This window comes from Lates calcarifer, linkage group LG4 (assembly GCF_001640805.2).
Source record: "Lates calcarifer isolate ASB-BC8 linkage group LG4, TLL_Latcal_v3, whole genome shotgun sequence".
NCBI lineage: Eukaryota > Metazoa > Chordata > Actinopteri > Centropomidae > Lates > Lates calcarifer.
The window spans coordinates 8,899,754-8,921,082 of record NC_066836.1 but is presented as its reverse complement, the minus strand read 5'-3'; the positions used below and the strand labels follow the sequence as shown (position 1 = coordinate 8,921,082).

Genomic DNA, 21,329 nt, shown 5'->3' with positions numbered 1-21,329 from the left:
CAGGTCAATACAAGGCTTATGTGGTGCATATTCTTGAATTTTTTTTTTCAGTTTTTTTTCTATTGGGGTTATCTGGCCCTAATACTACAGACTATTAGATAAGAAGAACTGCAGATTATATATATTAAATATAACATATATATGTTATATTTAATATATATAATTTTTATCAGGCTAATACTAATTAGGCTATGACAAACCTACACCTGTAAAATTAACTCTATCTGTGGATTCAAGTATGAACTAGTAGTAAAGTTTACTTATGCTAGTATAAAGACTGTATAGGGCAGTCTGTCAGTGGTTTATAATGGGTTGCTGAACAACCAATCATCGCCGCCCATCCTGCTGTACGTCACGTTCGGGTGACAGGAAGTGAACCATTCGCCTCCAGTTTAATTTTCCATATGTAGGGAAAAAACAATATAAACTCTGTATGCAATCGACCTGCCCGCGATAGTAAAGGATCGTTTTAATCGGTTTTATAAAAATCGTTTTTTTGAAGATTAATCCTTCAAATTCAAGTTTGTACGTTTTCTTTTTGATCGAACGTCGAGAACGCACGCGCCATTCATGCTTTTATTTTGAAGGCTGAAGTCGGAAGTGTTTAAAATGTGCTTAGTTAAAGTCTGTGCTTTACTCGTTGAATGGGGTGCTCGGTTTGAGCTCTGTTGACTCTGCAGATTTGGGTAGAAACCGGAGGAATCAGACATCAGGTGAGTGTTACTGGATTTCCCTCAAGAAGTTTAAGTATTTTTACTTTTTTTAGTTTGTAAAGACTGGAAACGTCGTGTTCGCCGTCAACAGGTTGTTACACTTAAAACCTGCTAGCGATAATGCTGACTTACATTTGAAATCATCAAATTTTAGGGCTTAGCTTTCAACTGTTTGTGAATGACATTTTCTGACATATCATTATTTTACTCTCTAATAACCATGTGCGCCGAAGAAATGCAGTTTGTGCAGAAAGGTTTGGTCAGTACCTGCCTTTCCTGCAAAACCTGTTTACACTGTCACGTTTAGTTCACTTCACAGTTATCCTGAAAAGCGAAGACACAAGTAACAATGTGTCTGTTGTCTATAGTTTAACCGTAACATAAAGGGAAAATAACCTCCAGAAATGGGCAGCTGTAAGAGATTTAGTGTTACGTTTTCAGTTTTTTCAGTAATGTGAAATTACATAAAATTAGAAAAAATGCCAATATGACAATTGCTGTCTTTTGTGAAACAACACAAGCCAAACTTATATGGATCAGAGCAGGCCTTGGTATAGCACAACTTAGAAAAATGCATGTAAATATGCCACATACCTTTGCATTTGTAAATGGTAAAGCTCATGATCTTCTATATCTTTATTATTTGTTATTGTTATAATAATGTTCAGTTAATTTTTGGTGTTTTTATAGGATTTGTTGAAGCTTAGAAAAATACAGAATATCCTTTAATGAGGCTTCATTTGCACATCAAAGTGACAACCACTGCTTCCTCTGTTTGTGTCCTTTCCCTAGAGAGATGTGGTGGGTGCTGGGGGTGGTCACCGGCTTGCTGGTTCTCTTCTGCTGTCTGGATGTGTGGTATTTCCTTCGGGTAGCAGCAGTGGTCCTCTGGGCCTGGTTCCAGCCTCCAGTCTGGGACGTCACAGCAGAACAGGTCCTAACAGGCCGGGTCACTCCACGTGACATTGACATGTGCCACATGAACAATGCTCGTTACCTGCGGGAGTGTGACTTTGCCCGCTTCTCCCTATACACGCGTAACGGTGTGTTCAAGGCCGTGCGAGCCCTAGGAGCTTCAATGGTAGTGGGGGCCACCACCATTCGTTACCGAAGAGCTCTATGTATAGGTGAAGGGTACGAGCTGCGGAGTCGGATCGTCACTTGGGATGACAAAGCCTTTTTCCTGGAGCAGAGATTTGTGTCAACAAAAGACGGGTTGGTGTGTGCTGTCATGTACTGCAAGCAGAGTGTCATCCGCAGCAGCCCAGACAAGATCATGCAGCACCTGTGTAAAAGGAAGGTAGGAAATGAAGTTTAAATACGAATGCACACTTAGAAGATCTTAATAAATCCTTTGATCATTGAAGGACTTTGACAATGAAGATTTGCTCCTTGCAGGTGGAGTGTCCTGAGTTTCCAGAGGACCTTCAGCACTGGGTCAACTTCATCTCTGCCAGCAGCCAGGCCCTCAGGGCAGAGAGTGGACTGGAGGAGAAGAACAAATGAGGCACTGCACAGGCAGTTATTAAGACTGGCTTTTTGTTAGCCAGCTAATACACCTGCTATTCAGAAGATTCAAAATCTTCTGAGAGAGACGTTTGTCTTCTCTTGGCTTTTGGCATCCAATCTACTTGACTTGAACACACATGTGCCTTCTTTACTCTTTTGATATTGAGCTTTACTTAGTAATTAATGTCAAACAAGGGAAGAAACAACAATTCTTACTTATACACTAAAAGAAAAACTGTATGATTATATAAAGTGTACATTCATGTACCACAGAAGCATTAAACAAATACATCTTAAACTATCCTGTACAGGGAGCCTCACATACTTTCAATACAGTGAGTCAATTCGGGGTTTAAAGTTTTTTTTTTTTTTTTTTTTTTTTACTGTAATCAAATGTGAAGCTGTGAGAAGAGTATGATTTTAAAACTGCAAAATCGGTGATAGTGGTTACAGATTAGAAAAAAAGATGCACTACAACAAATGATGATTTGACCAAAGTATTGTAGAAATGTATGTACAATAACAATAAAATTGGTCAAACTGTCAAATCAGTTATATTGCCTCTCATATTAGAATGTACTGGTTGCTATAGCAACATGATGTTCAACAGACACCAGCAGCTGCTGGCAGGACGGACAAATTTTTAGTTGAACTCTAGCTTAGAGTACATGTATAAAACTTAGCTTTTACTGTGCTATTGTCTCTAAAACAGAACTAGACTTAAAAGTAGACAGAATAAACATTTTAAGACATTTTATTCAATGATGTACAAATGACAGCCATTCTAGATATTTGATTTTATTTATTATTTGTCCAAAATCAAATAAAACTTAAAATCAATTAACTAAACTAAACTAAATAAATGTAGTCTGAATTAAACAAATACTCAGAGAAAGCAGATACTCAAGACAAATGTAACAAACCAATACATAGTTCCTATGTACAAAAAGTGTAACACTTAATAGTAACATGAATGAACGGATTTTAGATTTACATTATTTTCATGCATTATTTTTTTTCCTAAACAGCTTTAAAAGCGCTTTTTAAATCGGTTTGGGGTTTTTGTGACTTTAGCTCTGTGCACATAATATTTTGCCATGATGAGACTAAACCACACACGTTACATGTTTTGTGACGTTGAATATGGAAACCTGCTGACAAGGCAACCAATGAAAGTACGTGTCGTCATCGACCACCCGGAAGTCATGTTAATTCATTCTACCGGTTTTCCAAGTTGCATCGCATCTCATGGTAGCACTCTATTCAGGACGCACGGTAAGTTTTACAGTCATAAAGAAGGCGTCTGTCGTCTTTGTGGTTAATGCTTTAATTTCGACATTGAGAAAACTTAGGAATAGCGACTTTACCCGTACGAATATGGGCTCTATCCTCCCAAGGCCACCATCTACTGGCAGCTAGCAGCTAAGCTAACAGATTTGGCTGTCACAGCAGGTTGAATGGAGCGGCGTTAGCTCCATAGCCCTCTCAAGGTTGAAGTGGGTGATTATAGGAGTATGCTGCTTTCATATTTCTAGTTAAAATAAAATGTCAAGGAGTAAAAAAAAAAAAAAAGCACTTACCTTTTGTTTCTCTACACATTTGCATTGTCATTGGTGAGGTCACAGGTGCATTTAGTTTAATATTTAATACTGAGCGTGGTCATGAATTTAGAAAACACTGACTGCTCTAGGTAAGCAGTTTGTACGGCAAGGCGAGGCGAGGCAAAGTTTATGTGGATAACAAAGCAATACAAAGTGCTTTACATAAGACATAAAAGGCATTAAGACAATGGATGGATTACTGAACAGGCCCACTGGGCACAGGCCCAGGGACTGGAGGGGTTAGGGGGGACCCAGAGCTGGATCCACTGTTTTTAGTGACACAAAATGACCACGGAGAGGCTGAACACCCCAAAGAGACAGAAAAATATTACAAAGATGCACAAAATGATCACAGAGACACCAAAAGTCAATGAAGAGATGCATAACTGCCACAAAACAATTACAGAGAGAGGTGTTTCTAAATCTTGCTGAGACATAAGTCCTTAAATTCTTGATTTATTTTTAATGCAGATTGATTTTAGGTACAATGGTAGCTACTGAGTGTGAGCATTGACTCTTAATCATTCTTCTTTGGCTCCAAAAACAATTATTTGTTTTACCAGGGGAAATTTTAGAACATCAAGTCATTGATTTGCTCAGTGCACCTACTCTGTGCTTGTATGGCAACTTAGTCTCCTGGTGATATGGTAAGATATTTTGTTGTTTTCCATAATCTGAGTTAGTAGGAGCATGTAGCTATTAAAGGAAAACCCAGCTGTTAACCCAGTTGTTAAGTGTATATTTAGACTTAAGTGCTGTTCTAACCTTCATTTATGTACTGCTGTTCCAGAGAGATGTTGTTGCTGGTGTTGGGAGCCCTCCTCCTGCTCTTCTGCAGTCTGGATGTATGGTACTTCCTGCGGGGAGCCCAGGTGTTCATCCAGGCGTGGTTCCAGCCCAGAATATGGGACATTCTAGCTGAGCAAAGCATTGACGGCATGGTCCTCCCCCATGATTTGGACTACATGGGCCACATGAATAACTCCCGATACCTGAGGGAGTGTGACTTTGCTCGCTTCCACCATTACATGCGAAACGGGCTGTTCATGGCCTCACGCAAACTGGGGGCCAAAATGGTGGTAGGGGCCTCCACCATACGGTACCGGCGCTCCTTGGCCTTCCGTGAGGCTTTTGAGATTCGGACCAAAGTAGTAGGATGGGATGAGAAGGCCTTTTACTTGGAGCAGCGCTTTGTGTCCAAGAAAGATGGCTTTGTATCTGCGGTCATGCTTTGCAGGCAGAATGTGGTGCACTGCAGCCCAGAGAGGATTATCGAATTTGTCTGCAAAAAGAAGGTGAGTAATAGCAGAAGAATAAAGTATCAGTACAACTGCGGGATGCCTGCAACTTTTTTTTCCTTATCAATAAATCCACTGATTATTGTCTCAGTTGATCGTTTGGTCTGTAACACTTTGGAAAACACAAACAAATGACCATCATACTGTCTTAAAGCCAAAGGTGATAACATCAAAAATGTTGGTTTCCCCAAGTATATTTTTGTGTCGATGGAGCCAACTACTTAAGTGGAATGTAACCTACTAATTGTTGGAGCTCAAGTCTGGTCTATGAAATGTTGGAAAATACTGACAAATGCCCATTACAATGTCTTAAAGCCAGAGTTAACCTGAACCTATAAAATATGTAAAAATCATATGTTTATAAAGCCGAAGGTGACGCCTTCAGATGTGTTGTTTTGCCTGACCAACAATTGAAAACCCCAAAATATTTTATTTCTGATCACAAAAGTTAAAGAAATGGATCAAATAATCAGATTTGAGAGGCTTAAACCTGGGAATGTTCTTAAAAACAATGATTAATTTATCAAAATTGTCAAATCTTTGTTTGCGACTGAGACTGCAGCTTTATTCTGCTACAGCACTCTGCTAACTTTTCTGTTTGTGTTTGCAGATCGAGTGCCCGGAGTTTCCTGAGGACCTAAAACACTGGATCAGCTTCATCTCAGCCAGCAGCCAGGCCCTGAGGGCAGAGAGCGGACTGGAGGAGAAGAACAAGTGAAGCCACACCATGACACCATGTATCATGAGTGTAGATACATATCATTTGCATTGCACGCACATATACAGTATACATCCATACACACATGCACACCAACAGTTAAACATCGTAGAGAGTTTTAGTTGACTGACAAGTTTCCACTTATCTGTTTTGGGTTAATCCTACCTGCTGTGTATTTTTGTATAATGTGAACTGAAGTACTGAACTTATAACAACTGAATATGAAAACTTGAACTGTACTGTAGGTATTCCATGTTTTAAAATGCACTCATGCACTGGGATCATAATGAAAGTTGTTCTCTCTGAAGAAAGTGAAACACAAAAAACGTAGCTTTATCCTTGCAGCTTATCCAGTAGTTGACTGTCAATAGACTGGCTTCAGACATCTTCATTCTCATTTAGTAAAATTATTCTGACTTTAGATAAGCATGTAGAGCAAAAGTTAATCTTCCACTGACATCAATGCATGTTTTGAAACAACCAGAATATTTTTTGTGCCTGTTTCTCTTGAATAGTTGTAGTTTACAGTTATAATTTCAGAGAATTATAACTTTTTATGACAAAAAAACTTACAGTAGGTTTGATGAAATGCTTGAATAGACATCATGAACATGTAATGACAATTAGTTTTAATCCTCCCATCAGCATTTTGCACAAGGTAACCCAAACTGAACTCCTGTTAAAAATCTGAGAGAGAATATTTGTTTTTGAGGGATCCTTTTTTGTATTGTTCTTTTACCAAATTTATAATGCATGCACTTAAAGGGTGGGCTTCTTGATCGGAGTTGCATGTGATTTTTGGGAGAAAGTGCTCAAATGCAAATTGAAATGTGTGATAAGCAAATGCTAATACTGTATGAGGTTGCTGGCAACTTTTCAAAACTTGCAACGCACAATGAAAACTGAATGCTTGGATGATGCTTTGTTTTTATGGAGACAGCCTTTTGAAATCAGGAACCTTCCCTTTAATGCATCAAAGCTTTAGTTTGTGACCAAAGTAATGTATTGTTCTGTATGCGGAGGAAACTAAATTCATTTTTAAAGAAGATGTACTGTATGTCTAACCTGTTATTTATGTTATTAATGCACAAAATACTATTTAATTCCTTTTAAGTTTGAAGATATGTGTTGTCCTTTTTATTTTCCACTTATATATATTATGATTTATTGAAATGGATTACTGTATCAGACATTTATTGTGTTTATTAATTATTTAATGGCATTTTAAATTAAAAATGCATTGGAAACTATGGGTGTTTACCTTTTATAAGTGCTTCAGTAATAACCTGAGCTACTGACTTACGGTGGTTTGTGGTCCTATATTGAATATATGATCTATAACAAAATACTTTTATTATCATGTGTGTGTGTGTGTGTGTGTGTGTGTGTGTGTGTGTGTGTGTGACCAGTACAGTCAGTATGTAATGTGTGTTTCAAATGAAACAGATGTCTGCCCTCCTCAAACAGTCTCAAGAGTAACATGTTTTTCAGGGCAGAGTGTTTTGCTTTAAGCAGTGGAGAAATGTACATTTATTCAAGCACTGGTTAAGTTTGGTTTTGAGGTACTGTACTTGCACTTACAGAAAGTAGCAAACATGCCCAATAAAATTTCACACAGTGTGAGCTAAAACAGTTTTTGCTTGATTGAACAATTGAACGATTGCATCGATTGAAATAGATAATGATTAAGTTTTAAGATAAGATAAGGTAATCCTTTATTTGTCCCACAGTGGTTGTTGATTGATTAATCAAATAATTATTACAGCTCTGACGTGTTTAAAGCTACAGTAGCTCCACTTCCAGTGGGTATAACAGTGAAATCCTGCTTACACATTTATGTAATTTACTAGAGAATACCAGCCACATGAGCCAATTTTCTACAAAATAAATACTTTGAGTAATTTAAGTGGATATAGCTGATAATAGTTTTGAATGTAAGAAGAATTTTAAATGCAGGACTTTTACTTGTGATGGAGTATTTTTTAAATTGCAGAGTTGGTACTTTTACATAAGTAAATGTTCTGAGTACTGCTTCCACTACTGCATATGCATAACATTAACACAAGGATATTAAAAACACAGAAAGGCAAACTACAAGTATACATATGTTTACCATATCTTCTGTTTTTAATGTACTGTTGATTACAATGAAGTATCAAATTACATTTAAGGTACATTATTTTGAAATTTTGTGTTTTTTAAAAATTAAATCCTCTACTACCGTTTCCGGTGACGCGCCCTCCTCTCCACTTCCTGTAAACAAAGCAGCAGCTGCTGTCACATTCCTGTGTTTTCGCTCATTCTGCCTCTGCTTCAGCGTTTTCAACGATGGCCCAGGCCGGAGTGGTCCTGGACAAGGACCAGTTCAACTGTTCGATATGTCTGGACGTGTTGAAGGACCCAGTGACGATCCCCTGCGGACACAGCTACTGCTCGGGCTGTATCCAGGACTACTGGGACCAAGACGACTACCTGGGGATCTTCGTCTGCCCGCAGTGTCGACAGAACTTCAACCCGAGGCCGGCGCTCGCCAGAAACACTATGTTGGCCGACGTGGTGGAGAAATTCAAAAAGACCGGACTCCAAGAGACCACGACGACCTCAAACCAAAGTTTTGCCGAGGCCGACGACGTGGAGTGCGACGTCTGCACCGGGAGGAAAAACAAGGCTGTCAAGTCCTGTCTGGTGTGTTTGGCCTCCTACTGCGACGTCCACGTCCAGCCTCACTACGAGTCTGCTGCTTTCAAGAAACACAAGCTGGTGTCGGCCTCCAAAAAGCTCCAGGAGACGATTTGTCCCCGACACGACAAGTTGCTGGAGGTGTACTGCCGCACCGACAAACAGTGCATCTGTTACCTCTGTCTGACGGATGAGCACAAAGGGCACGACACGGTGCTGGCTGAGGCCGAGATACAGCAGAAGCAGGTAATCAAATCATTTAACTGATTCACTGCAGAGTGATCAGCTCCTGCACTGTGACATGTCTGAGCAGAAATTTGTTTTTATAAGGCCCAATTTAAAGATAAACTTTAATCTAAAAAATCTTCTAACTACTGTTTAAGAATAAACCAGTGGTTTAAAACTGTTCTGGCTTCTAACGTCTTACAAAAAGCAGTGTGTATTCAGGGTCACTGTGTATAAAATTATTTATAAAGTAGTTCAAACTTGCACCACCTCCGGCAGCTACAAGAGTAACATGCTGCTCACACACTGATGCTTCAGTATTAATAATCTAATAATATTATATATAATAATACTTAAGTAAAGGATTTGCATACTTCTTCCACCACTGGAGTATTAATTCAATATTAATAGTTAATACATCATTACTTCCTTTGTTTTTTTTTTTATCTCTTTAACTCATGAGGGAAACCCCTCCAAAAGACTTTCTGAATATAAACTGTTTATTAACATTCATGACTGCAAGCTTGACAGAGTGTGGAACCTGTTATTAATGATTTATTAACACTTATAACTGCAGGTGACTTGATTTGAACTTTTCCTAATGGCTCAATAGAAATTCTTGAACACCCTTTATTAATACTAGTATCTATAACTGCAGACCTGCTGATGATGAAACTGGAAAACCCTAAGTACTCACTAATGCTTTACTGACATTTATAGCTGTATTAACACTAAATAGAAACACAACCATGCCATAACCAATACATTTGATTTAAACAGGCCACACTTATGGCCTCCTACAGTGGAGGGGTGAAGGAAGGGGAAGGGGTATTCAGTTGGTTGTAGTCTGCAACCATACCACTAGATGGCACTGAATCATACACACTGGACCTAAAAGCAAACTTCAACCTCAGCACATTTAGGAACACGTAGTAAATTAGCAACTTCATATATATTTGTATGTTCTGACCTCATACAGAGTGGTAAAGTCACTGAGTTACTCTATTCTCTATTAAGTTAAATTGACTTTAATGTTTAATTTCCACAACATTTTTCCTCAGAGGCAGCTGGGGGACATGAAGCACAGCTCTCAGCTGAGAATTCAGCAAAGAGAAAAGGAGGCCCAGGAGCTGAGACAAGCCATTTTCTCTCTCACTGTAAGTGTTAATGCCCAGTTTGGTTTAATATATAAATGCAGCAGACCACTACATATATGATTACATGTCTCATGTTTGCCATATTGCTGTAAACAGTTTATAATTTGACATTTTACTGACATTACAACTACTATATTCATTCAGTTACAACCATTTTCTTGGACCAGTCTCCCGTGACAGTAAAATTTCTGAGAAACCATTGTTTGATCTCTGTCTCCCTCTAGCGCTCTGCTCGTGCAGCAACCGAAGAAAGCGACACCGTCTTCACCGAACTGATTCGGTCGATTGAGCTGAAGCGTTTCGAGGTGAGAGAGCTGATCAAAGCCCAGGAAAAGACATCCGTCAGCCAGGCTGAGCAGCTGCTGGACAAGATCCAGAAGGAGATTGCTGAGCTTAAGAGGAGCGAGGCTGAACTGGACAAACTGTCCCACACTGAGGACCACATCAATTTCCTTCAGGTAACACCACTCAGATTTATTAGTGTTTTTCAGAAATTCAGCAACTTACATACACACGTTAAACTTCATTCTCCCCCTGGTCTCGTTGTCTGTGATTCCAGAGTTGTCAGTCTCTCCATGCTCCCCCCGTGCTCTCAGCTTTGCCTTCGGTCACCGTTGACCCCAACCTCACTTTCGGCCCTGTGATGACGGCTGTGTCGGATTTTAAAGGACTGTTGCAGGAGGTCTGCCAGGGTGGATTTGTCAGCATCTACGAGAGAGGTAGACAGAAAGGGCTGTGACAAAGTTTTGTTTTTATCTGGTTCAAATTATTCTGTTGTCTCTCTTTATGTGATATTGTTTCTTTCTTTTTATTTATAGTGAGAGAAGTAGTGATTGTAGGTTCTTCAAATCCTGCCCCACAGATAGACACAGCGCAGTCTGGTGATACTGGGCCAACTGAACAAATGGAAGCAACACTACGTGAGTCTATAAACCTGTTCATACTTGTCTTTAAAACATGCAAGTCAGTCAGGTGTTTTAAGGTGTAAATGTTCAGCTCTACTTATTACTTTAACTACTACTTATTAATTATTGATAGGAATTATTGCTATGTACAGCTGGGGAGTACTAAAAAAAGAGATATAAATATTGATAAATTCACGCACTCTGTAAATAATTCTAGACCTTATCATCCACAATGGTTGTTATTGATATTCTCCATACTTTGCTGAAACAGGGATTAAATTGAATCGTATGGGGTATGAAAAAGGCCTCATCAAAGCTTAAATTCAACTTGGTGAATTGCAGAAAACTGTGATGTTTGTGTATGCCACTCTTATCACATTGTCATGCAGCACAAACACCTTACTCAACTTGGTTGTTTATACTGAAGTTTGCTGAGGCTGCACAAGGATGATCGTTGTAGTCCTGCTGCCGACATTTGGAGATTCTGCAGTAAATTTTAAGAAAGTGCTTGTTCTATTTGTGCTTGCAGTGATCCCTCCACATGGCCTGGACCAAAGTCCTGTGAGTCCTCTGAACCCTTTCCTCACAACGGGACCTGTTACGCCCACGTTTGCCTTCTCACCATTTGGTAAATAGAGACATAATCAAAAATGACATGTATTTCATAGTAAAGCAGTGTGTAGAGTTCATTTTAGACAAGCAATCATTAGGCCACAAAATTAACCCTGTGTTTTATATTTATATATTATATTGTTGGACTGTATTTACTGATGCATCACTGGGAAGGCAGCATTTTAATATTATACCTGGTTGAGGTGGAGATAATTTTATCTACTTTACATATTGTAGGGCAGTTTAATCTATAACAAGGTATCATTGTATGGGTTGTTGAATGTCAAATGTGCAAGTAACTAGTAATGTTATCTGTCAAAAAATATAGTGATTGCATCTATCACCTTACTGAAACAGCTGAAACTCAGATTTGAATGCTGATTTTATATTGGAGTTTTCATATACTTATGCTACTGAAAACTAGCATGATTTTATATGGTCAGGTGAGTGGTAGGTATTTAAAACTAGCATATCTGAAACATCAGAAAGAAAGTCTCAGGTAATTTGTTTCTTATACAGTCTTTAGCTGATATATGTGGTTTTATTTGTAATAATTAGCACTGAAACTGTAATAGCGACTTATAACCTTGCATTTTACTAGAAAAATTGTTGTGTGTACCATCTGTCTTTACTGTCCAGTACAGCCCCTGTACAATAACATATATGTGAGTTTTCCCTAACAAGTCATGTTAGTCCTAACGTTTCTGTCGCCTCAGGGTACTGTAGACTAATAATTCCTCCTCTGTCTGCTCAGGCGGCAAACTCTCCTCAGGATCCAGACAGAGGCACCTTCAGCGACGTGCTCATTCCAGGAGGAAATAGACTTCAAATGGATATAAAGATCAACATTTCACATGCACCTACACGGCCTGAATATCATTGTACTTGACTGCTCTCCTCTCATTTTCATCTGTCAAATATGTACTGAAAAGCATGAATTTTACATTTAACAGTTGATCCTTTGGCAGTAATGTAATTGTGTTGTTTTCACCAGTCAGCTAAACTTGAACTGTGCATTGTAGTGCCAACGGGAAAGAGATGAGGAAAGCATTTGTAAGTGCCACTGAAGACCACACTGCATTTACTTTAATAGTATTAAGCAGCACCAAGCAGGACTGAACTCACTACATATTATTTACAGTACAAGAAAATTGCCTTGAAGTTTAGTAAGGTTTTAATTGTTATTAAGCTATGCTTTTATAAATATTTTTTCATTTTTTGTGGTTAAAAAAAACTCATTTTGCTTTACAGACATGTAATAATAGTGTGATTTGATGACTGCCGGCATTAAAAAGCAAACACATTTGTACAAACTCCATGTTCTCAGTGGTGATGTTTATTTGCATGTGGGCTGGTTCACTTTTCACTCAATTTTCATTTCCTTTTAATTTGAGCACTCTATGCAGGGGCAAGAGGGGGTCAGCGCCCCCCTTAATAAATGTCCTGTCCCCCCTCAAATCAACATTTTATAACACTTTAATAGATTACCCACAAAATGAATGTGCTAAAAGTTAACCTTATTAATCACAGTGGTTTAAAAGTCCGACTAAAAAGCCGTCAGTAAATATCCAATCACTGTCACTCATGGATATCTTATTAGAGGCATTGCAGGCACTGTATCCTGTTCTTGTAATACATCTATGATTCGGACCTTACCGGTATCCTAGCTTCCCCGTGGGTGTATTTTAAGAGCAATAAGAAGCGGTTGCTAGGCGGAACAGAGTGAGCTGGCCAATTGGCGTTTTTTCTGCCCTTGTTGGCTTGCGTGTGTTCTCATTGGCCACGTCGTGTGTCGTCATCGGCGACATGGGAGGGGCGCAGAGATGCGTAGAAACGAAATCGGGAAGCACATTTAAACCAACGTTTGAGTTCGTCTCGGTTTGTCAGTACTATGAGCGAAGTTAATTACCGAGTGGAAGTTAATTACTGAAAAGCCTGGATCGTAAAACAAGCTTTGGAGCTGCTTTTTTGTCGAACACAAGTGAGGCTGGACGCTGAATACACCTGCGGCGCGAAAGTAAGGCTAAGGAGCGACCTAGCTTGCGGCTAGCGTTAGCATTTGTGTTAGCGGCTAGCGTTAGCATTAGCCTTCTCTTTTAAAGACATCTTTTGATCTTAATTTCATCATCAGTCGTTGCTAAGAGTGTGGGTAAGAGTGTGTATGTCTTTCTGTGACTGAGGCGTCCCTGACATGAGTTGTGGACCCCCAACGTGGACAGGTGAAAACACAACTAGCTCCTGATAGTCTGTTTAAATGCCCGTTGTATCTTTTTACAGTCATTTTAATGACATTTTGCATCTCTTTGTGACTCTGTGTTCCATCCTCAGTTTATAGCGGTATATCATGTCGTTGTCATCGTTTTGTCTCTTTGTGGTAATTTTGTATTATATTGCATCTGTAATTGGCTGTGTTGCACCTGGATGTCAGCGTTAGCATTAGCCATATCTTATAAGGAAGGCTTAGGGGCTTTTTCCTTCTTGACGTTTTTATTTGCATGAGTTAAAGTGTGTTTGTGTTTCTGTGACTATAGCATCCCTGACATGAGTTTCTCACTGCGTCTCCATTCCTGATCATTTTACATTTATTTGAGGTCATATTTTGTTTCATTGTGACAGTGAAGCATCCTGCATTCAAAAATTGACTTAACTGATAGTATTCATTATTGTTGTGCAGTTCACAGTAACATACGACTGCTTCAGTGATTAGTTGATAAACACACAATTAATAATCATTTTACTTTTTCCTAAATATTTGTTGTTGTTGGTTCTTCAGGAGGTGATGATAGTCAACTGTTCATTTTCTGCAACAGCCTCTAATGTTTGTTACATGTTGTGGTTCAGCTGCAATGTTGAATATTTCTCTGTGTTTTCATGGTGAAACTGTTGATGAGGAATCGGTAGTAGTGTATTGATCATTTTCCTTTGAATGTTTCTCTGTGATTTCCTCCAGGTGTCACCACTTCATCCACAACCTCGTCCACGATCGCAGAGACATGGTCCATGATCGGAGAGACATTGTTGAGGATGAGGGAGACATCGTCCTCGATCAGAGACATTGTCCACGATCGCAGCGACCTTGTCAAAGATGAGAGAGACGTCGTCCATGATCAGAGACATTGTCCCATGCTTCGTAGAGACCTTGCGATAGAATCGGCGGAGACGGGGGTCACCGATTTGACGGCATTGCCCGCGATCATGGAGACATTGTCGATGATCACAGAGACGCCGTCTATGATCTCAGAGACATCGTCCACGATCGCAAAGACATTGGCCATGATCACAGAGACTTTGTCCATAATCTCAGAGACATTGTCCGCGATCACAGAGACATCGTCCACGATCACAGAGAGTCTTTCGTACAATGAAGAAGTTCTTTGAGACCAGGACAGAGGCCTCCAGGTAATTCACAAACACCTTTACATCAACTGTCCAACACCGAGCACTGACATTAAACTGTTTATGTTCAGCATTCAGTATATCGGAAAAGTGTAATAATAGGAGTAATCTGTAGTATAAAGATAATGTATAAATAATCTGTATTAATAGAAGTAACGTAAAAGTAATTAGAAATATCAGAAGTAAGATGTAATTGTCAAAGTAATCTGTTACTACACGTAGCAGTAAAAGTTACCTGTAAATTTAGAAGTAATATGTAATATGTAATGGTAAAAGTAATCCTTATTATAAAAGCAATGCAGAAGTAATAGTAATCCAAAATAGAAGTAAAAATGTCACGTTATGTTAAGGCATCAAAAATGTCAACTGTTAATGTTAACGATCAGTCAAAAGGGGATTTAAAAATATCTTAACTTCAGTTTGATTGTACATGATCAGAAAGTCTTAATTATGTGTAAGTGCTAGGCACACTAGACTACACTGTACAAAACAATACCAAGTCTACAAATAAAATATTGGAGTGAGTTGTTCATTAGTGTGTTCATTTTAATAATCAGAGGGTGATTTGAAAATATATCTTTTCAGTTTATAACGACCAGTTCCACACTTAGTTACTTAGAAGTTTTCACATAAGCTGCTGTTAAGACCTTTGTAAATTTGGTTGTTGTTCATTAAATGAAAACAATACAAAACAAAGACATTTTAAATATGTGTTCATAAGAAGAAGGTTGAAATAATAATTGTGTATGTGACCATCCGTGGTGGAAGAAATACGATAAACAACACAAGTTAAAATCCTGCACTCTAAAACTGACTTAACTGATAGTGTTCATTGTTGTGCAGTTCACAGTAACATACGACTGCTTCAGTGATTAGTTGATAAACACACAATTAATAATCATTTTACTTTTTCCTAAATATTTGTTGTTGTTGGTTCTTCAGGAGGTGATGATAGTCAACTGTTCATTTTCTGCAACAGCCTCTAATGTTTGTTACATGTTGTGGTTCAGCTGCAATGTTGAATATTTCTCTGTGTTTTCATGGTGAAACTGTTGATGAGGAATCGGTAGTAGTGTATTGATCATTTTCCTTTGAATGTTTCTCTGTGATTTCCTCCAGGTGTCACCACTTCATCCACAACCTCGTCCACGATCGCAGAGACATGGTCCATGATCGGAGAGACATTGTTGAGGATGAGGGAGACATCGTCCTCGATCAGAGACATTGTCCACGATCGCAGCGACCTTGTCAAAGATGAGAGAGACGTCGTCCATGATCAGAGACATTGTCCCATGCTTCGTAGAGACCTTGCGATAGAATCGGCGGAGACGGGGGTCACCGATTTGACGGCATTGCCCGCGATCATGGAGACATTGTCGATGATCACAGAGACGCCGTCTATGATCTCAGAGACATCGTCCACGATCGCAAAGACATTGGCCATGATCACAGAGACTTTGTCCATAATCTCAGAGACATTGTCCGCGATCACAGAGACATCGTCCACGATCACAGAGAGTCTTTCGTACAATGAAGAAGTTCTTTGAGACCAGGACAGAGGCCTCCAGGTAATTCACAAACACCTTTACATCAACTGTCCAACACCGAGCACTGACATTAAACTGTTTATGTTCAGCATTCAGTATATCGGAAAAGTGTAATAATAGGAGTAATCTGTAGTATAAAGATAATGTATAAATAATCTGTATTAATAGAAGTAACGTAAAAGTAATTAGAAATATCAGAAGTAAGATGTAATTGTCAAAGTAATCTGTTACTACACGTAGCAGTAAAAGTTACCTGTAAATTTAGAAGTAATATGTAATATGTAATGGTAAAAGTAATCCTTATTATAAAAGCAATGCAGAAGTAATAGTAATCCAAAATAGAAGTAAAAATGTCACGTTATGTTAAGGCATCAAAAATGTCAACTGTTAATGTTAACGATCAGTCAAAAGGGGATTTAAAAATATCTTAACTTCAGTTTGATTGTACATGATCAGAAAGTCTTAATTATGTGTAAGTGCTAGGCACACTAGACTACACTGTACAAAACAATACCAAGTCTACAAATAAAATATTGGAGTGAGTTGTTCATTAGTGTGTTCATTTTAATAATCAGAGGGTGATTTGAAAATATATCTTTTCAGTTTATAACGACCAGTTCCACACTTAGTTACTTAGAAGTTTTCACATAAGCTGCTGTTAAGACCTTTGTAAATTTGGTTGTTGTTCATTAAATGAAAACAATACAAAACAAAGACATTTTAAATATGTGTTCATAAGAAGAAGGTTGAAATAATAATTGTGTATGTGACCATCCGTGGTGGAAGAAATACGATAAACAACACAAGTTAAAATCCTGCACTCTAAAACTGACTTAACTGATAGTGTTCATTGTTGTGCAGTTCACAGTAACATACGACTGCTTCAGTGATTAGTTGATAAACACACAATTAATAATCATTTTACTTTTTCCTAAATATTTGTTGTTGTTGGTTCTTCAGGAGGTGATGATAGTCAACTGTTCATTTTCTGCAACAGCCTCTAATGTTTGTTACATGTTGTGGTTCAGCTGCAATGTTGAATATTTCTCTGTGTTTTCATGGTGAAACTGTTGATGAGGAATCGGTAGTAGTGTATTGATCATTTTCCTTTGAATGTTTCTCTGTGATTTCCTCCAGGTGTCACCACTTCATCCACAACCTCGTCCACGATCGCAGAGACATGGTCCATGATCGGAGAGACATTGTTGAGGATGAGGGAGACATCGTCCTCGATCAGAGACATTGTCCACGATCGCAGCGACCTTGTCAAAGATGAGAGAGACGTCGTCCATGATCAGAGACATTGTCCCATGCTTCGTAGAGACCTTGCGATAGAATCGGCGGAGACGGGGGTCACCGATTTGACGGCATTGCCCGCGATCATGGAGACATTGTCGATGATCACAGAGACGCCGTCTATGATCTCAGAGACATCGTCCACGATCGCAAAGACATTGGCCATGATCACAGAGACTTTGTCCATAATCTCAGAGACATTGTCCGCGATCACAGAGACATCGTCCACGATCACAGAGAGTCTTTCGTACAATGAAGAAGTTCTTTGAGACCAGGACAGAGGCCTCCAGGTAATTCACAAACACCTTTACATCAACTGTCCAACACCGAGCACTGACATTAAACTGTTTATGTTCAGCATTCAGTATATCGGAAAAGTGTAATAATAGGAGTAATCTGTAGTATAAAGATAATGTATAAATAATCTGTATTAATAGAAGTAACGTAAAAGTAATTAGAAATATCAGAAGTAAGATGTAATTGTCAAAGTAATCTGTTACTACACGTAGCAGTAAAAGTTACCTGTAAATTTAGAAGTAATATGTAATATGTAATGGTAAAAGTAATCCTTATTATAAAAGCAATGCAGAAGTAATAGTAATCCAAAATAGAAGTAAAAATGTCACGTTATGTTAAGGCATCAAAAATGTCAACTGTTAATGTTAACGATCAGTCAAAAGGGGATTTAAAAATATCTTAACTTCAGTTTGATTGTACATGATCAGAAAGTCTTAATTATGTGTAAGTGCTAGGCACACTAGACTACACTGTACAAAACAATACCAAGTCTACAAATAAAATATTGGAGTGAGTTGTTCATTAGTGTGTTCATTTTAATAATCAGAGGGTGATTTGAAAATATATCTTTTCAGTTTATAACGACCAGTTCCACACTTAGTTACTTAGAAGTTTTCACATAAGCTGCTGTTAAGACCTTTGTAAATTTGGTTGTTGTTCATTAAATGAAAACAATACAAAACAAAGACATTTTAAATATGTGTTCATAAGAAGAAGGTTGAAATAATAATTGTGTATGTGACCATCCGTGGTGGAAGAAATACGATAAACAACACAAGTTAAAATCCTGCACTCTAAAACTGACTTAACTGATAGTGTTCATTGTTGTGCAGTTCACAGTAACATACGACTGCTTCAGTGATTAGTTGATAAACACACAATTAATAATCATTTTACTTTTTCCTAAATATTTGTTGTTGTTGGTTCTTCAGGAGGTGATGATAGTCAACTGTTCATTTTCTGCAACAGCCTCTAATGTTTGTTACATGTTGTGGTTCAGCTGCAATGTTGAATATTTCTCTGTGTTTTCATGGTGAAACTGTTGATGAGGAATCGGTAGTAGTGTATTGATCATTTTCCTTTGAATGTTTCTCTGTGATTTCCTCCAGGTGTCACCACTTCATCCACAACCTCGTCCACGATCGCAGAGACATGGTCCATGATCGGAGAGACATTGTTGAGGATGAGGGAGACATCGTCCTCGATCAGAGACATTGTCCACGATCGCAGCGACCTTGTCAAAGATGAGAGAGACGTCGTCCATGATCAGAGACATTGTCCCATGCTTCGTAGAGACCTTGCGATAGAATCGGCGGAGACGGGGGTCATCGATTTGACGACATTGCAAATCTGGACCTGAAATTTTGACATTTTTCACTCCAAACGATGACCCGCCGCCTGTCGCCGATATCAAAAAATGTGGTGTCAAGTTTTTCAAAAAATTCACTCAAAACCTGTCCAAATCCACTTCAAATGTAATAAAACATGCTCCTGAGTCATTTTTAGGTGAAAAATCTGGACCTGAAATTTTGACATTTTTCACTCCAAACGATGACCCGCCGCCTGTCGCCGATATCAAAAAATGTGGTGTCAAGTTTTTCAAAAAATTCACTCAAAACCTGTCCAAATCCACTTCAAATGTAATAAAACATGCCCCTGAGTCATTTTCACATGCTCCTGAGTCATTTTTAGGTGAAAAATCTGGACCTGAAATTTTGACATTTTTCACTCCAAACGATGACCCGCCGCCTGTCGCCGATATCAAAAAATGTGGTGTCAAGTTTTTCAAAAAATTCACTCAAAACCTGTCCAAATCCACTTCAAATGTAATAAAACATGCCCCTGAGTCATTTTCACATGCTCCTGAGTCATTTTTAGGTGAAAAATCTGGACCTGAAATTTTGACATTTTTCACTCCAAACGATGACCCGCCGCCTGTCGCCGATATCAAAAAATGTGGTGTCAAGTTTTTCAAAAAATTCACTCAAAACCTGTCCAAATCCACTTCAAATGTCATAAAACATGCCCCTGAGTCATTTTTAGGTGAAAAATCTAGACCTGAAATTTTGACATTTTTCACTCCAAACGATGACCCGCCGCCTGTCGCCGATATCAAAAAATGTGGTGTCAAGTTTTTCAAAAAATTCACTCAAAACCTGTCCAAATCCACTTCAAATGTCATAAAACATGCCCCTGAGTCATTTTTAGGTGAAAAATCTAGACCTGAAATTTTGACATTTTTCACTCCAAACGATGACCCGCCGCCTGTCGCCGATATCAAAAAATGTGGTGTCAAGTTTTTCAAAAAATTCACTCAAAACCTGTCCAAATCCACTTCAAATGTAATAAAACATGCCCCTGAGTCATTTTTAGGTGAAAAATCTGGACCTGAAATTTTGACATTTTTCACTCCAAACGATGACCCGCCGCCTGTCGCCGATATCAAAAAATGTGGTGTCAAGTTTTTCAAAAAATTCACTCAAAACCTGTCCAAATCCACTTCAAATGTAATAAAACATGCCCCTGAGTCATTTTTAGGTGAAAAATCTGGACCTGAAATTTTGACATTTTTCACTCCAAACGATGACCCGCCGCCTGTCGCCGATATCAAAAAATGTGGTGTCAAGTTTTTCAAAAAATTCACTCAAAACCTGTCCAAATCCACTTCAAATGTAATAAAACATGCCCCTGAGTCATTTTCACATGCTCCTGAGTCATTTTTAGGTGAAAAATCTGGACCTGAAATTTTGACATTTTTCACTCCAAACGATGACCCGCCGCCTGTCGCCGATATCAAAAAATGTGGTGTCAAGTTTTTCAAAAAATTCACTCAAAACCTGTCCAAATCCACTTCAAATGTAATAAAACATGCCCCTGAGTCATTTTTAGGTGAAAAATCTGGACCTGAAATTTTGACATTTTTCACTCCAAACGATGACCCGCCGCCTGTCGCCGATATCAAAAAATGTGGTGTCAAGTTTTTCAAAAAATTCACTCAAAACCTGTCCAAATCCACTTCAAATGTAATAAAACATGCCCCTGAGTCATTTTTAGGTGAAAAATCTGGACCTGAAATTTTGACATTTTTCACTCCAAACGATGACCCGCCGCCTGTCGCCGATATCAAAAAATGTGGTGTCAAGTTTTTCAAAAAATTCACTCAAAACCTGTCCAAATCCACTTCAAATGTAATAAAACATGCCCCTGAGTCATTTTCACATGCTCCTGAGTCATTTTTAGGTGAAAAATCTGGACCTGAAATTTTGACATTTTTCACTCCAAACGATGACCCGCCGCCTGTCGCCGATATCAAAAAATGTGGTGTCAAGTTTTTCAAAAAATTCACTCAAAACCTGTCCAAATCCACTTCAAATGT

General features: G+C 38.6%; 3 protein-coding genes across 3 annotated transcripts; all 3 read left to right on the top strand.

Moving 5' to 3' along the window:
• The first annotated feature begins 569 nt into the window (after window positions 1-569).
• LOC108883236 (protein THEM6) lies at window positions 570-2,770 on the top strand. Its single transcript, XM_018676166.2, has 3 exons — window positions 570-713; window positions 1,506-2,013; window positions 2,112-2,770. Exons 2-3 carry the CDS (start codon window positions 1,510-1,512, stop codon window positions 2,217-2,219), a joined length of 612 nt encoding a protein of 203 aa, XP_018531682.1. The 5' UTR covers window positions 570-713; window positions 1,506-1,509; the 3' UTR covers window positions 2,220-2,770.
• Window positions 2,771-3,387: 617 nt separating this feature from the next.
• si:ch73-52e5.2 (protein THEM6) lies at window positions 3,388-7,089 on the top strand. Its single transcript, XM_018676267.2, has 3 exons — window positions 3,388-3,497; window positions 4,614-5,118; window positions 5,732-7,089. The coding sequence occupies exons 2-3, from the start codon at window positions 4,618-4,620 to the stop codon at window positions 5,837-5,839; spliced, it is 609 nt and encodes a 202-aa protein (XP_018531783.1). The 5' UTR covers window positions 3,388-3,497; window positions 4,614-4,617; the 3' UTR covers window positions 5,840-7,089.
• Window positions 7,090-8,056: 967 nt separating this feature from the next.
• On the top strand, window positions 8,057-12,733 carry ftr67 (finTRIM family, member 67). The gene is made up of 7 exons (XM_018676266.2): window positions 8,057-8,764; window positions 9,805-9,900; window positions 10,125-10,358; window positions 10,460-10,619; window positions 10,719-10,820; window positions 11,335-11,433; window positions 12,172-12,733. The coding sequence occupies exons 1-7, from the start codon at window positions 8,168-8,170 to the stop codon at window positions 12,237-12,239; spliced, it is 1,356 nt and encodes a 451-aa protein (XP_018531782.1). The 5' UTR covers window positions 8,057-8,167; the 3' UTR covers window positions 12,240-12,733.
• Window positions 12,734-21,329: the final 8,596 nt, after the last annotated feature.

Bases quoted from the DNA above. Each gene is read 5' to 3' on its own strand.
- ftr67 (XM_018676266.2), top strand. From the start codon at position 8,168: ATGGCCCAGGCCGGAGTGGTCCTGGACAAGGACCAGTTCAACTGTTCG. The intron at 9,901-10,124 runs GTAAGTGTTAAT...GTCTCCCTCTAG, and splicing joins AAGCCATTTTCTCTCTCACT to CGCTCTGCTCGTGCAGCAAC. The intron at 10,620-10,718 runs GTAGACAGAAAG...TTTTATTTATAG, and splicing joins TGTCAGCATCTACGAGAGAG to TGAGAGAAGTAGTGATTGTA.
- LOC108883236 (XM_018676166.2), top strand. From the start codon at position 1,510: ATGTGGTGGGTGCTGGGGGTGGTCACCGGCTTGCTGGTTCTCTTCTGC. The intron at 2,014-2,111 runs GTAGGAAATGAA...TGCTCCTTGCAG, and splicing joins AGCACCTGTGTAAAAGGAAG to GTGGAGTGTCCTGAGTTTCC.
- si:ch73-52e5.2 (XM_018676267.2), top strand. From the start codon at position 4,618: ATGTTGTTGCTGGTGTTGGGAGCCCTCCTCCTGCTCTTCTGCAGTCTG. The intron at 5,119-5,731 runs GTGAGTAATAGC...TTGTGTTTGCAG, and splicing joins AATTTGTCTGCAAAAAGAAG to ATCGAGTGCCCGGAGTTTCC.